Genomic DNA, 15,372 nt, shown 5'->3' with positions numbered 1-15,372 from the left:
ATATGTTGCTATTTCTTTTGTCGCGGTGTTTTGTTACAATATTTTAGTCCTAAGCATGTTATAAAAGTTTACCAAAAATACAATAGTAATATTTGTGTTAATCCTTTAACCATTCCATATATTTAGTAAGGGCTCAAACCACACTTGTTTGAAAAAAAAGGGTGAAGATTGAAAACAATAGACAGTAAAAGAGAATTTATTTTATAAAAATCAAGTATCAATTGTAAGAGAATGATGATCGTATTTTAAAGAATAAAATGAGAAGCTAGATGTATTAGATAAAGAATTATTCAAATAAATAAATAGACTTGATATTACTAGTACATTAAGGAAAAGTATATTTTTAAGGAAAAAAAAACAAAATTTGTTACAGCAGTATCAATTGGTAAAAAAGAGTGGAATAGCTTTGAGAGAAAAGAGAATCAAAAGTTAGGTAGTAAAATCAAAATCAAATGATGGATATTAAATAGAAGAATCAGTGAAGAATTGAGAATCAGTAGAGCAAAATAAAAAAGGAGATAGGTGGTAGCTGAGAATGAAGAGAAGAGAAACCCCGTTGTGCGATGTTTCAGGTACATCCCCAGCAGTTGACTCAACATACTGCGAATCGAAACAATACCGTCTACAATCACAAATTACTTCCCTTTCCCACATTGTCGCGCCCCTTTCTTTTAGCCGTCTCGACTCTGACCCGCGGTGGTCAAAGGTTTACGATCCGTTTCCACAGGCCACCAGCTAGGTCATCATGAAAACCAAGCCAACGTGGAGGTAAGAAAATAGGACACTCGCAAGGAACCAGAGCTATACTGTTCTGATCAAGATAATTCGGATGATCTAACAGAACTACGGATGTAGTTAGTTTCGCTCCTTCCAGGATGTTCCTTACGTGGACGTCAACCGAAGAGCACGCAACAAGGTCAGTGCCATTGCATGCTCTTAGGTATCAATCCTTGGCCTGTAGTAAACCTTAAAACATGAATAAAAATTATTGAAGTCAAAAATTATCTTAAAAGCTCCGTTTTGAGAAAAAAATGTCCGTGTAAGCCATGAAAAAGATACATGTTTGACTAAAAGCATTTAAAAATGTAGTTCACGTTAGTTTAGTTTGGGGAATGCTGAATTTCCATCGAATGATTTCTACGTACTTGAAGTTCACATCCGTGTTAGGGAAGCGCTTATTCGGTGGCCAATTTTATGCATTCTAGGTACATGACGTTCCTGTCGGTGTCACTTTGCTTTCAAATTCGCTGCATTTTGAAAATATTGGTTTGGCTATTCTTTTTTCAGTTTTTTAAACTGTAAGATATTTATACTGCCGAGCAATCCAATTTTTAAAAATATTTTCAAAATGCAGCGAATTCAATTTAAGTGTTTTTCGGGAAATCAAATTTCTACTTAATTTGGTTCTACGCAACACTTACCTGTTGGTAACCTTGGTCAGCATGTTCTGCGTCATGATGACCGCATTCTCCAGCTCCTTGATCATGAGCGAGTTGTTCCGGCCGCTGCCGCCGCCGGACTCGTCGTTCGACTTGAGCCGCTGGTGCAGCTGAATCACCGACGTCGTCGTCTGCACCAGCTGGTTGATAATGTTGGAGCAGAGCTGGTTGGTCACTGAAAACAAAAAAACTCACCTTATTTTCAAAAATCCTTAAATATATTTAATATTTATATCTCACAGTCCGCATTGTCCAGGTCGCCGTCCTTGATCATCGTTTCCATCTCCATGTTGGTGCTGGGCACCGCCTTCTTCGCGTTCAGGGTGGCATTCACGTTCGCTATCCGTTTGTGCTCCATCGCGATGCTTCGGGGCCGCGGTGGAACCGCCGGCTTGGTTGGCGCCGGACTGACCGTGCTCGTCGGCGATTCCTCCGAGCTGGACTCGTCCTGGCCGGCGGAGGAGATGTTCACTGAAAATTAGCGGAAAAAAATCTTAGTTAAAATTTTCTTCAATAATAAATAAAATTTTCAATAATTACCACTGCTGTACGCACTCTGGAGGCCCTTCCGTCGGCTGATGATGCCGGCCGCAGAACGGGGGTTGATGTACTTGCCGCCGCTGCCGCCACCGTTGCCGACGGGCGTTGAACCGTTCACCTTGTTCTGGGAGCTGATGGTTGGCTTCATGAGTCCGCCCCGCGAAGACGGAGGCTCCGGTTCGGAGTCACTCTGGAAAAAAGTGGATGAAATGATTTAGGCCGTTGCAAGTATTTTTCAAAGTTTATGTCAAGATCGCCCTTGAAAAATTAGGGGGCAAAAACTTTTTGTTTTCCTAATGACTTTAAATTTCCATGTAAATAGAAGCCTTATCAACTGAAAACAATGTAAATGAAAAGTATTTCCCTGCTTTTATAATCGTATTTAACAAGTTTGGGCTCGTTTTAAAATATTTTGTATTTTCACGAAATTCCGATGTACAATGCCGCAAAAAAAATGATTTGCAAAAAAATATTTTCCTCATTTTACTGAGATATCTTGGAACCCAATGTGTGCAACACATCTGGACTGGACTTGTTTTTTTTTATCCAGATGTTGTAACCATGACTTGTATTTTCAATTTTTATATTTTTTGGATAACATAACTTACTGGAGAGAAAACCCCTAAATCTCTGTATTAAACTAAGGATGGCCACTCAAGTCGGGAAATCGGGAAAGTCGGAAAAAAGTCTTGAATTCGCCAAAATCTGAGAAAAATCGGGAAAAAGTCGGGAATTTGTGATTTTTTCACAAAAAGTCGGGAATTCCAAGCAAGCATGTTTGAAAATTGTTTTCTAACTCTTGAATAATTTTGAATATTTTGTACAATTTTCAAAATAAATTTCATTCAATTCTTTTTTAGAAACTTTTTTTTTTAATTTATGGTTTCTTTCACTGTTTTAATCTATTTGAGCATGAAAAGGCTATTTGAAACTTTAAAAATCCTGAAAAATGATGGATGATTCTGATGGCATGCATTTGACAAAGATTTTCATCAGATATGTTATGAATGAATAATTATCATAACAATTTATCTCAGTTTATTAAACATATTATTTTAAATATAAACAAAGCTTATTAAAAACCAATATGCAAACAGAGCTTTCAATGATTATGGCTTGAATATTCAAAAACGATTCCAAACTGAGTTTGGTAGTAGTTTTCTATGTGGTAGGGGCAGTGGGGGCAGAATGGACCAGGGGGGCAGAATGGGCCACCCTTGGTTTTGGGCTTTAGAATGGATTTAGACCAACTGTAAGGGGACCATCCATAAACCACGTGGACACTTTAAGGGGGGGGGCGGGTATGACGATTGTCCACGCTCCATACAAAAAAGATTTTTTTTGTATGGACTATTGTCCACGAGGGGGGGGGGGGGGGTTGAGATTACCAAAAAAGTGTCCACGTGGTTTGTGGATGGTCCCAAGGCAAGGGTCTTATAAAGTACGTCAAATAACATCACCATACCGAAAACGACGTTTCAATTCATTGTATTTTTCGAATTATGAGCAAAAATGTAAATTTATTGACAAAACCATGCAAATGTTGTTTATTTTGTGGTTTTTAAATAAGCTTTCTGAAAAGTTGGATTGTTTGAAAAAGTCCGTTCAATGCTTATAATGTTACTAGATGTTACTACCAAGCTAAACAAACAACAACGGAACCTTCAAATCATTTAGAGGCTTGGTGGTGGAAGTGTTAAATTAAAATCCACTTGGGGGCAGAATAGACCACCCTTTTCCTGCCTTATAAAAACAATGAAAAGTCAAAATATTTGAGCTAAATGGATAATTTTACTCCTTGTAGCTTCACAAAATCACGTTTAATGCAACATTAGTTCATTGTTTTCTTGTTTTGATGCTTATTTGTAAAAATAGTGTTTTATTACAACATATTAACACTATTTTCAAAAAAATTGTTTTGGTAAGTGACTATTTTTATAAAAGTGGTCTAACTTCATGAAAACTATTTTAGAAAGATCCCATAAGTCATTTATTATCTCCCTTCAACGTTGTATTAGACGAAATGGCTTGTTTTCTAAGGTGGCCCATTCTGCCCCGCACCCTGGAAAAATAGTCGAAAAATTCATTTTTTTTTAAATGCATCAAAAATAGTTGTAAGTAAAAAAATTATCAACCAAGTATACAACTTTGAAGGAAACATCCCAAAGCATAAGCCTACTACACTGAATTCATAAATTTGTATGTTTTTCTATGTTTTTTGGCGCATTTTACTTAGGCGGTCCATTCAGCCCCCCCTGCCCCTAAATATTTTCAAATGTTGAACAAAATTCATTAAGTCAGTTCAAAGATTTTTTTTCAAATGTTTGATTCCCTTCCACATTTTGTTAGTATGGGTAAATTACTACGGATAAGTGATTTTCAGTTGTCGGAAAACTGAAATATCGAATACTATCCAAACGTTTTTTCGTTCTGAATAAAAACATGGAAAATCTTGGAATGGCAATTAAACTGCAAAAAATAATTTTAAGAAATTTTGGTTTAATTATTACAAATATGTTTAACGAATTTGTCAACCATAAAATTCGCATAAAATTAGTTGTTAAACATGAAGTCTTCATTTAAGATAGTTGATCAACGTTGATTAAAAAAATCAAATATCAAAATTTACAAAATAAGAAAGAGTACCAAACGAATTACAAGTTATTTTGAAATTCTTCATAACTGAAATACTAAATAATAATGTTTAAAGCGTTCTCTTCTCTGATAGAAAAAAATAAGTAAAATAAAATTAAGCTATTTTCATCTTTTTGCCATCACATTTTCATATCGAGTTAGTGTCAAAAACTTTATGTTTGACAATTTTAAAAATACACGTTGAAGTCTCTCTACACAGTCTACACAGTGATCTCTCTGAGTGAAGTATTGTTTAGAATTCTAATTCGTAGGTTAAGTAATTTGCACTAATTTTTTAATTATTTGCTTTTTTTTTATTTATTCCTAAATTTTGTTCGATGGTTGTTATTGACTTTTTTTAAAATAATGTTTGGTTTAAAATCATTCTTAAGATAAGAAATGGCTAGTATTTGAGGTTCCGGAAAAGTCGACGGGAATTTAAAAAAAATGACGGGAATTTGAAAATGCGATTTGAGTGGTCACCCTGAACTGTTTTGTACTTTGAATGAAACAATTTGAACGCAATAATCTACGAAGTAAACTGAATTAAATTCAAAATATAATTGAAATTTATTTATCTTTAAAAAGATAAAATACAATACACGGAGTGACTGGCTAAGGCAAATCCATCAATCGATGGGTTAACATTCGTCAAAATTTTAGTTGAGTTTCCGTCCAATTGGCCAATAATCACTATTTAAAACAATTATTTTAGAAAACTTTTAATAGAAACTTGCTTGCTCACTTCTTACTGAGCTATTCATTACTAGAATTTAGTTGAACACGTTTTTCAACAGCTGTAATCAAACGTCTAAGTGCTGATATGCCAACATTAGATGCAAGATGAAAATACATTCCGTTCTCTTATCATGACATCAAACGGTGAATTGACTAAACACATGCACGTTTATCTTAAAAACCTATTCGAAAGGTGTTGCCAAAAATAATGTACGAAACTTGATTTTTTAAGTATTATAGTTTCGTAAACTAGTGACCTTATTATTTTCCGTTAAATTTCTATATACAAATACAGCAATTCCCCACGAAAACAGCATGATTCGAAAAAAAAGTTCTCCGATCGGGCTCAAATTTTTTCTGGGGGATCCTTGGCCGAAATAATTAGACCCGTATTTTTTTTTGTTTGGCCATTAGGGTGACCTACGCCGTGTTAGGGTGGTTCGAAAAATGGCAATTTTCGTCGATTTTCGCAAAAACCACTTTTTTCAAAAAGTCGTATCTCCGCGCCATTTCATCTGATTTTAGCTGTCCTAGACGCAAAAGAAAGGTGATTAGTATTAATTATTAGTATTAACTGCGATAACTTTAAAATTTCAGCGATGACCTATAGATGTTATGGTACCAAAAGTTGCGTCTTTTAATTACAAAAATTTTGGTACCCTAACATGTATAGGTCATCGCTGAAATTTTAAAGTTATCGCAGTTTTAGTGAAAAAAGTCGATTTTTTCCCGTTTTCGTCATTTTCCCATTTTTGCGCGTGGCGCGTCGAAAAACCCAGTTTTTATTTTCAAAAAATCGTATCTCAGAGTATCGAAAACATAACTTCACCATTTTTTGATATGTTATGTGAAATTTTCCGAGGAATCCGATAAAAATATTTTCAGACATAGGCTCTTTGGTCCCGAGACCTTCAAAACAGCATTTTATGTTTTCATTCAACCTTTTCAAATGTTAAGCTAGATTTTTGAAACTTCTTACTATTTTTCCCAAATAGCCAAACTAATCACCTTTCTTTTGCGTCTAGGACAGCTAAAATCGGATGAAATGGCGCGGAGATATGATTTTTTGAAAAAAGTGGTTTTTGCGAAATCGACGAAAATGACCGTTTTTCAGACCACCCTAACATGGCATAGGTCACCCTAATGGCCAAACAAAAAAATACGAGTTTAATTATTTCGGCCAAGGATCCCCCAGAAAAATTTTGAGCCCGATCCGAGCACTTTTGTTTTTTTTTCATGCTGTTTTCGTGGGGAATTGCTGTATAACTAGTTCTGAAAAACTCATAATTTTTCAACCTGTTGCTTTAAAATTTATTATTGTTTCGTAAACTAGTGGCCTAATTATTTTCCGTAAAATTTCTGTACATAAATAGTGTTGTTTAAAAAAATTAAAAAGGTGAATTTTAATGAGTTTTAATTTTGTCATGATTGGTTCAATTCTAATTTTATTGTATCAAAAGCTTCTCAAATTATTTTTTTTTAATTTTATTTATTTTGAACATTTTTTTTTTATAAAAAAAATATTAAAAAACAATCGGACTGTTGCAATCTGATTTTGAAAACAAATTGTTTTTTTTTGAAAATTGCAAATCTTGATGTTTATAAAAAATAAAATTGTTAAAAAATATGTTCCATTTTAAGAGTTGTCTTGAAAGTAATAAAATATTCAAAATGCATTACAACGCATATATTGCTTAATTTCCTATTTTTTGTAACTTAAATGCAGATAACATCAAACTTACCGCCTGGTTCAACATGCCCACCGACACGCTGCGGAGTCCCATGCCGGAGGACAGTGATGCGCCACCCTTGCCCACCGAGGACGTGCTGCGCTTGGGGACAGTCCGCTGGACCGTGCTGCGGCTGCTAGGGACTGGTTTGTAATTAGCAGCTGAGGAACAGAAGGGGTTTAATTAGTTGTTCTTAATTAGAGGGAGTAGGAAAAATGCTACTTTTCAGGAAGCCTAAGGAAGCTAATTATTTGATTTTGTAAAATTGAAACTCAACAAACAAACACTCGAAAACGGATTTTTGTCAATGAAAAATTTGAATCACTTGAAATCGGTACTAGAATTTGATTGATTCTTAAGGATTAAAAAAAATAAGAAAAACTTGAAAGCAAACCGTTAACTGTAACTTAAAATTAAAACTGAAAAAAGTAACGCTTTCCTGTAACATTTGATAAGAAAAATTAAAAAAATCAGTCGTTTACCTTTTCCCATACTCAAATCACTAAGCGAGCAAGCACGTCTAATCGATGACTCATCACTATCTTGCGCAGAGATTAAGCTTCGGGGATTACCGCCTACACACGGAAGTAGAACGTGGGTTGAAAAAAAAGGGAAGAAGAGGTTTCGGGATGTTCGGGATGTTCGGGACGATGCACACACACAAACAGCACGCGCGGGATTCGGACGGAAACGGGATATTCACGTTTTTTTAGATTGTTGGATTTTGGTTTTGGAGGAAGAGAAGAACAAACGACGAAAGAAAAAAAATCGTTTTAGGATTTTATCAAATTTAGGGTATTTTCTTTTCTAGAAAAATAATTTGTATAATTCGAAATATAAGTTAAAAAGTCAGTGTAGAATGATGATTTTGATTGCTAATTTTTTGCTAGTTACATACAAGAAACAGGCTCTAGATAGATATCGTGAATGGATGCTACTTTGAATCGAACTGTGACGGAGTAGTGGTGCATTGATTAAGTTATTCGCTAGAATGCCGATGAGTACAGAGTTTATTTGAAGTTTCCTACACAGACTACATAAAGAAGGACTACGAGAATGTGGTTTAGATTTACTAGTGGGAGGATTTGAAGTGGTTTGGTTAAAGAGTTTTGAGGATTTTGGAACGTCGTTAGAACTATGATACTTGTGGTCGTTAGAACAGCAGAAGCGGTTGTGTGATTTGTGATTTTTCAGGAATAGTAATTTGGCATTTTTGAATATTTTCATAATTTATGCTTCATTTTCCATAACATTTCTTCAAAATGACAATTCTTCCTTAAATTTGTTTAATATCTAAAATTTTTTGTTAAAAAAATTCTGCAAGAAGCAGGAAAGAATTCAAAAAAAAAAAATATTTGTTTTTTCTAAAGTTGGAAAATAGGAAAGATGTTTTTTCAATGACAAAATTTAAAAAAAGGTTTGAAAAAGATCAAAATTCATTCGGGTCAGTTTATTATCGATCTTAGATGTTTTCTTTATAAAATGACACACTTTTAAAATATTTTCTAATTTTTAGAAAAACAAATATGAAATATTTTTGATTATTAAACAAATTTTAAGATGAAACTTAAAATACCGACTCTATGCTTATTATCTGAAAATTTAAGCAGAGATAAAAAATATTTTTGAGAATTTTCTTGATATTTTTGAAAAAGAAAATAGATTTGAAAATGATTTGATTTTATTTTGTAATTATTCAACCGTATAAATTTTTTTAAATTGAAATCAAATTGTGCCAATAAATAATTTTGTAAAAACAATCGTTACGGATTTGAATTTCAAGACATCAATTAAAGAAGGATGATGATTCTCGAGATTTTTCATATTCCCAGAAATCAAGCGTGTTTTTGTTAATTCTCTGAATTCTGCGGATATTCGAAAGTGAAATAATAATTGCTCAAATCTAATTTTATGAATGTTTTTCTTTAATTTTAATTTTTGTATTTTTCAATCCGGCTGAAACTTTTTTGGTGCCTTCGGTATGCCCGAAGAAGCCATTTTTCATCATTAGTTTGTCCATATAATTTTCCATACAAATTTGGCAGCTGTCCATAAAAAAATGATATGTGAAACATCAAATGCCAACTTTTCAGAAATTTCCAGAATGGGCGAAAAATCTTTGACCGAGTTATGATTGTTTGAATCAATACAATTTTTTCAAAAAATCGAAATATTGGTCGCAAAAATTTTTCAATTTCATTTTTCGATGTATAATTGAATTTGCAATCAAAAAGTACTCTAGTGAAATTTTGATAAAGTGCACCGTTTTCAAGTTATAACCATTTTTATGTAACATTTTTCAAAATAGTCGCAGTTATTGATTTTTTTAAAAAGTGCCCATGTTTGCCCACCTTTGAAAAAAATATTTTTGAAAAGCTGAGAAAATTCTCTATATTTTGTTTTTTCGGACTTTGTTGATACGACCCTTAGTTGCTGAGCTATTGCTATGCAAAGGTTTAAAAACAAGAAAATTGATGTTTTCTAAGTCTCACCCAAACAACCCACCATTTTCTAATGTCGATATCTCAGCAACTAATGGTCCGATTTACAATGCTAAAACATGAAACATTCGTAAAATTTTCCGATCTTTTCGAAAAAAAAAATTTCAAAAATTTTGAATGAAGACTAACATTTTAAAAGGCCGTAATATTGAATGTTCAATAATTTAAAAATTCAAAAATATTTTTTTATTTAGCTTGAACAAATATTGATTTTAAGCTACGGAAATTTGGATCTCAAAACAAGACAATAAAATTAAATAAAAATATTATACAAATACGTATTTGTCGGAAATTTCAGAAAATCCGAAAACACAAAAAAATATGACAGTTTTACACTTTTTTAAATTAAGATAAATTTACAATACAAACAATTAAATAACAAGTAACAAATGATTTAAAACCAAACATATAGGAGTTATCATGAATTAATTTAAAATTTAGATTAAAAATCCATAATTATTTATTTCACTTTTTCAATTAACATAGTATTGTTTATCAACTATATTTGTCTAAAACTTTATTCAATGTTGCGAAATACTGAATCAAATCTTTTAACTCAGTTATTGAAAAATAACAAGTTATCTTTATGCTTCGAAAAGTTTTTTTTTACAATTTGCAAACAATTATTTTTTTTATTTTAACCAAATTTTAACTTGGTGTGATTGTTTCATAAATCATTTACAAAATACAAGTTTTTGGAACTCTTAGGTAATTTTTACAGTTCAATCAAAGCAAAGTAAATAAAAGTGTCATCCAATTTTGCGACTTAAAATTGTAAGTATGAAAAAACAAACTCGAAGTTCAAGAATAAAATATCTTTAAATATATAGAAAAGAATAAAATATCAATAAATTTTAATATATCAACAATTGAAAAAAATAAAATTTCAGCGTTGAAAAAAAATGGGAATTTGATATAAAATTCTCTTTTATTTTTGCAAAAAATCTCATAAGACACCTCATATAGGCTAAGCTATGTGATTCCTTGAAAAAAATATTTATGCAAATTTTTTTTTTTTCAAAACTATGTACTGATTTATCAAATCAAATCAAGTCCGTCCCATGTACAATTTCGTCAATTCTGAGTTAATGATACAGTTTGGTTCAAAATCATGTGAACTATCAGAAAAAACCAATAATATTTAGTAGTTTGTTCCAGAAAATCGTAGCAAATTTCACTTTTTTCGAAAATTCTAACACGTAGCCTTATGGGCGGGACAAATGTTTTGCGTTTTTCTCGGCTTGCTGTTTTTACATATGGGACGGACTAGATTAGAGCGGCAGTGAAGTTTCTATGAAAATCCACACAACACAAATTAAAATAAAACTGCATCATTGTAATAATGCAATCCACATGAAAATAACATTTTTTTAGCTTATTTCAAAACAATCGTTTTTTTCTGTTTTATTGCTCATTAGCCTTGTTTTGAACAAATCAAGTTGAATAAGTAATGAATTAAAATGATAGGCATTTTTCTTATTCTTTTGGAAAACAAGATATCCTGAAAAATCACAACATCACCAACTTCACCAACAACAGTGACGGTCTCAATGGCATGCCAGAACAGTTTTCCTACTCTACAAGAAACAGCAACAGAAACGGAAGCTTGGCCCAAGGGCATCCTACAAGACACTACAGAAGCAACATTAAAATGAATCAAGAAGCGGAAACAAAACAAAAAAAGAGACTTCCATGCAACAACATTCGAACTGCGCGCGCTCCAAACACAACGTGTGTTTGCTCGAATTCAAAATGAAGAAACACATCCAGAAATGTAAACGAAAGTCACTATTCCACAAAAGAAGAACAAGTCGGGAATAGGACAACTGAAATGCGAACACATCCAAATACTGTACAGTGTAAAATTACATCATTGTCACACCTTCACCTCCTCCTCCGCCTCCTCCGCCTCCCAGCGAGTGTTCGTCCTTCTCGGACAGTTCCTCCTCGTCCTTTTGCTTGTACAGATCGTCGTCGTCCTCGTCGTCCTCATCATCCCCGTAGTCTTCGTCCCTGAAATCCATCGACTGAAACTTGGCCCCCTCGAGCACATCCGGCAGGCTAAAGTTGCGCTTCATTTTGGCGCGCACCGCCAGATGCCAGTTCTTTTCGTTTTCCAGCTCTTCCTGCGCCTCCTTGGCGATCTTGTCAAAGTTCTCGGTGAGGCTTTTGACGTACCCTTTCTGGCGGGAGTCGCACTCGAAGGGGCGCATGCGGTGTTCTTTGGTGACGCGTTCCTGCTCGAGCTTGCGCTCTTCGAGCTCGACCAGCTTGTTGATGATGTCGATCTTCTTTTCGATGTCGAGGAACTTGTTGTATTCTACTGAGGAGAGCAGGTTGAAGTCGATGAGGTGTTCGAGTTGGGAGGAGCCTTTGACTGGGATGTCGGTTTGGTGGGTGTCGTCCAGCGAGTCCACCGAGTTTTCTTTGTGCAGATCGGGTTTGGTGAGCAGTTCCAGGCTGTCCATGTTGTCGTCTTCGCAGACTCCCTTTTCCGCGACGTAGATTTCAAAGGACTTTTCCTCGCTGGGGTCTTTTTTGTGCGTTCTTGAACAACTGGCGGTGCTGGTGTCTTTTGGCATGTAGTCTTTGTTGACGAAATCCCTCAGCTTGCCGTCCTCTCCTACGCCGCTCATCTGGCCGATGATCGTGTTGAACTTTTCTTTTGATCGCGCCCTGCCCCGTCCCTTCATGCTTGCAGATCTGCGGTGCGCCACCGGAGGTTTGTGCGGCACGTAGTCCATCTCCAGCGTCCCACCAAATTGATACCGGTCCGAGAGCTGCCGCTCCTGCTCGAACCGCTGCAGATTCTGCTCGAACTTTTTCGAGTTCCGAGCGATCCTCCGACCGCCCATCTCGATCTCAAAGCTGCACGACTTCTTCATCACGTACACGGACGCTTCGTTTCCGAAGATGTCCGACCGGGTGATTTGATTGGTGGCGTTCACCGTCTTGCGGACAAACAGTTCGTTGCCGTCGTTGCAGGCGTACATCGGGTTCGAGTTCATCTGCTTGCGCTGGTTGGCAAAGTCTTTGCTGAGGCTCTTGACGGTGGCACCGCCGTACTGGGCGGCTTTTGAGGTTAGGGACGGGATGAAGTCTTCGTCTTCTTCGGCGGCTGCTGCGAGTGCGGAGCTGGAGATGAACCGCGGGTAGCTGATGGAGGTTGGCATTCCTGGAGCTCCTTGGCGTTTGTGTTGGGGCGAGCGGGACTCGGCTATTCGTCGAGCGGGTTCGAGGTTGTCGTACGCGTAACTTTCCGGCGCGTTGAAGTAGCTACCCTGCATGTAGTAGTCGAACCCACTGCCGGCGTTCGGACTCGATCCGTACGACTTGGAGTTGCTGCACGCTTCGACCTTGTACTCGTAGTTGGCACTGTAGTTGCGATCGCGTTTGAACCGTCCAAAGAGCACCTCCAGCGGAGCGCTCTTACACTCGGAATCGTCCGACAGGATACTCTCCATGCTGTTGCAGAAGCTGACTCCACCGCTGCCGTAATCGTCCGACAGGATGCTCTCCTGACTCTTCCGATCCGGGTACTGCTGGCCGAGGAAGAAGCTCGCGCTAGAGTGCCGCTGCGTTTCCAGGAATCGATTGTCCGCGCTCATTTTGTCGTCGTCCAGGATGTCCGACAGGGACACGTTTCGGTACGGCACCGGCTGCTGGAAGCTGTCGTACATAAAATAGTCCGAAACGGACCGCTTTGGCAGTGAAATGGCGGCCGGGCGCGGTGGCACAACCGGCTTGGCGCCATGTTTGGCACAGGTATTGCGTTTGCTCCTGCTGGGCTCAGTCTTTCCTACGTCTAAGTCTAAACTACAGTCTTCTAGCGAGTCGGAGCTAAAGTTCGGATCGTCCTCCGACAGGAAGCCGTGCTCGTGCCGTTCCTTACGGGCGGTGTGCTTTAGGCCTTCCAGAGTTTTGTTTACCACTTCCAGTCGCTTCGGCTCCCCCGTTTCAATCGCCGGTTGCCGTTCCGGCACATTCGCTTCCATCTCGTCCAAATCCCCGTACTTGCTCGTGATCTCCTTAATCATCTTCTCCGTGTCCGAGTGGATCATATCCAGGATCGTCTTCGCGTCCTCGTAATACATCGAGTGACGACCTTGCCGTTGCCGTTGCGTCCTCCCACTCTCATTCGACGGGCCCGCTTCCGGATCCTGACTCGAAACCATACTCCACTCTTGCTCCTCGTGCACCGGCGACACCGGACACGACTTGTAATTCTTCAAAATCCCCGGATGCTTCCGCAACTTATCCGCCGGCACCGGCGGCAGCTCCGGCAACTCCAACTTATCCGGCCTAACCACCGTCTCCTCCTCCTCATCACTCCCACCCTCACCCGCCTTCACCGCATAAATCCCCAGATTCTTCGGATACGGTGGAAGCTCCTGCTGAATCTGATTGATCATGGCACAGTTTTGCACGAGACGCGATCGCGGCGCGGCACAGTTCAAGTAGTTGTGACTGTTTGGCGCGCCCTGTGGCGGCACCGCCGCCGCCGGAACATAGTTTCGATAGGGACAGGAATAGTCTACAGAGTTTTAAGGGATTTACCGTAATTTACGCATAGTGCGGCGCAGCATTTGGGAATAGACGAGAAAATAGAGAGCAATTTCAGTGCCTTTCGATTTGTAACCCCCCAAAAAAAATTACAACTCAAAAGAAAAGGAAAAACTTGTGTGTGTTTCATGTTGGCATGGAACCTTCCCTACACTAACGTACAACTGTGACTGGCGGAAAACTTAGGCTGCGAATACTGTACAGGGATGAGAATGGCTTATGCAGCGTGCTCAACTTGTTCAGCGCCCGCGGCATCAACGGTTAGTCCACAACCATGGTAATATCTACAGATCGCTTTGGTGAAACGGGGGTTAGTAACCAAATCAACGAAAACAAAGATCAAGCCCAGAAAAAAAAAACAATGAGATTAAGCAGAGTTTGTGTTATTAGCGATGATTTGAAAAGTGTCCACCACCATATTCTGTGTGTATTCCGATAAATATTGCAAGGACCAACTCACCTAACCGCTGCATCCGACCGAGGCCGGTAGCGCCACCAGCCGGGCTCATCGAGTGACTTAGATCGGATATACTTTGACTAGCGCGCAGACCGGAACGGTAGCCAACCTGGAAAGAGAGAGAGGTAAATAGATGGGGTTGGGAAACGGACCATTAGAATCATTGTCGTTGGCAGCTTTTGTTGTGAATTATGGCGCGGAGCATAAGTTTATTGGACGGGGCAGCAACGCGCGTTGTGTTTGAGGAAGAAAGCAGACATCAAAAGTTTACGCAAGAAAATGAGGAACATTATTAAGGCGATACAGGAATGTCGTAGCATAATTTTTTATGTTTTCTGAATATTTAATTTTAGTTAGGTTCAAAAAGAAACAAGAATAATGACGTGGAAAGGGAATAGACTTTAAAGTCTTGAAATAACAAGTAGAACACAAATTAAATATTTTTTAAAGTGATTTGAAGACTTTGTTTCCATTAAGATTTTGCAAAAAGAAGTTTTTTTCAGCACACATTTACACAACGAGGTTCACCGAGTTGTATAAATACGACGAGTGCTGAAAAAATAATGTTTGAAACATTTTTTACAATCTGAAAACACCCTTTGAATGGAATTTATGTCAAATGTCCACAATTTTTCAATTCACCACTCAAATCAAAACAAAATTGAAAGGTATTATTTTTAGAAACAAGTGCGAAAAAGTAGAAATTGTATCGAAAAGTATTACTTTTCGTTTCTGTTATTTTTGGTAGCGAAAAGTATGCCATTTCGTCG

At 37.3% G+C, this 15,372-nt stretch overlaps 1 protein-coding gene across 6 annotated transcripts in view; it reads right to left on the bottom strand.

The window, feature by feature from the left end:
• LOC120432460 (uncharacterized) overlaps positions 1-15,372 on the bottom strand; it is a 219,040-nt gene that overhangs the window by 4,769 nt on the left and 198,899 nt on the right. For all 6 annotated transcript variants that reach the window (XM_039597677.2, XM_052708432.1, XM_039597676.2 and 3 more), the window contains 7 exons: positions 14,606-14,711; positions 11,465-14,116; positions 7,564-7,656; positions 7,094-7,242; positions 1,980-2,169; positions 1,680-1,910; positions 1,422-1,614 (listed from right to left, as the gene is read on the bottom strand). In XM_039597677.2, coding sequence (XP_039453611.1) covers positions 1,422-1,614; positions 1,680-1,910; positions 1,980-2,169; positions 7,094-7,242; positions 7,564-7,656; positions 11,465-14,116; positions 14,606-14,711 — 3,614 coding nt within the window. The remainder of the gene's footprint in view (positions 1-1,421; positions 1,615-1,679; positions 1,911-1,979; positions 2,170-7,093; positions 7,243-7,563; positions 7,657-11,464; positions 14,117-14,605; positions 14,712-15,372) is intronic.

Source organism: Culex pipiens, chromosome 2 (genome assembly GCF_016801865.2).
Source record: "Culex pipiens pallens isolate TS chromosome 2, TS_CPP_V2, whole genome shotgun sequence".
NCBI classification, from domain to species: Eukaryota; Metazoa; Arthropoda; class Insecta; order Diptera; family Culicidae; genus Culex; species Culex pipiens.
The sequence above is the reverse complement of the archived record's forward strand: the minus strand, read 5'-3'. Positions and strand labels throughout refer to the sequence as shown.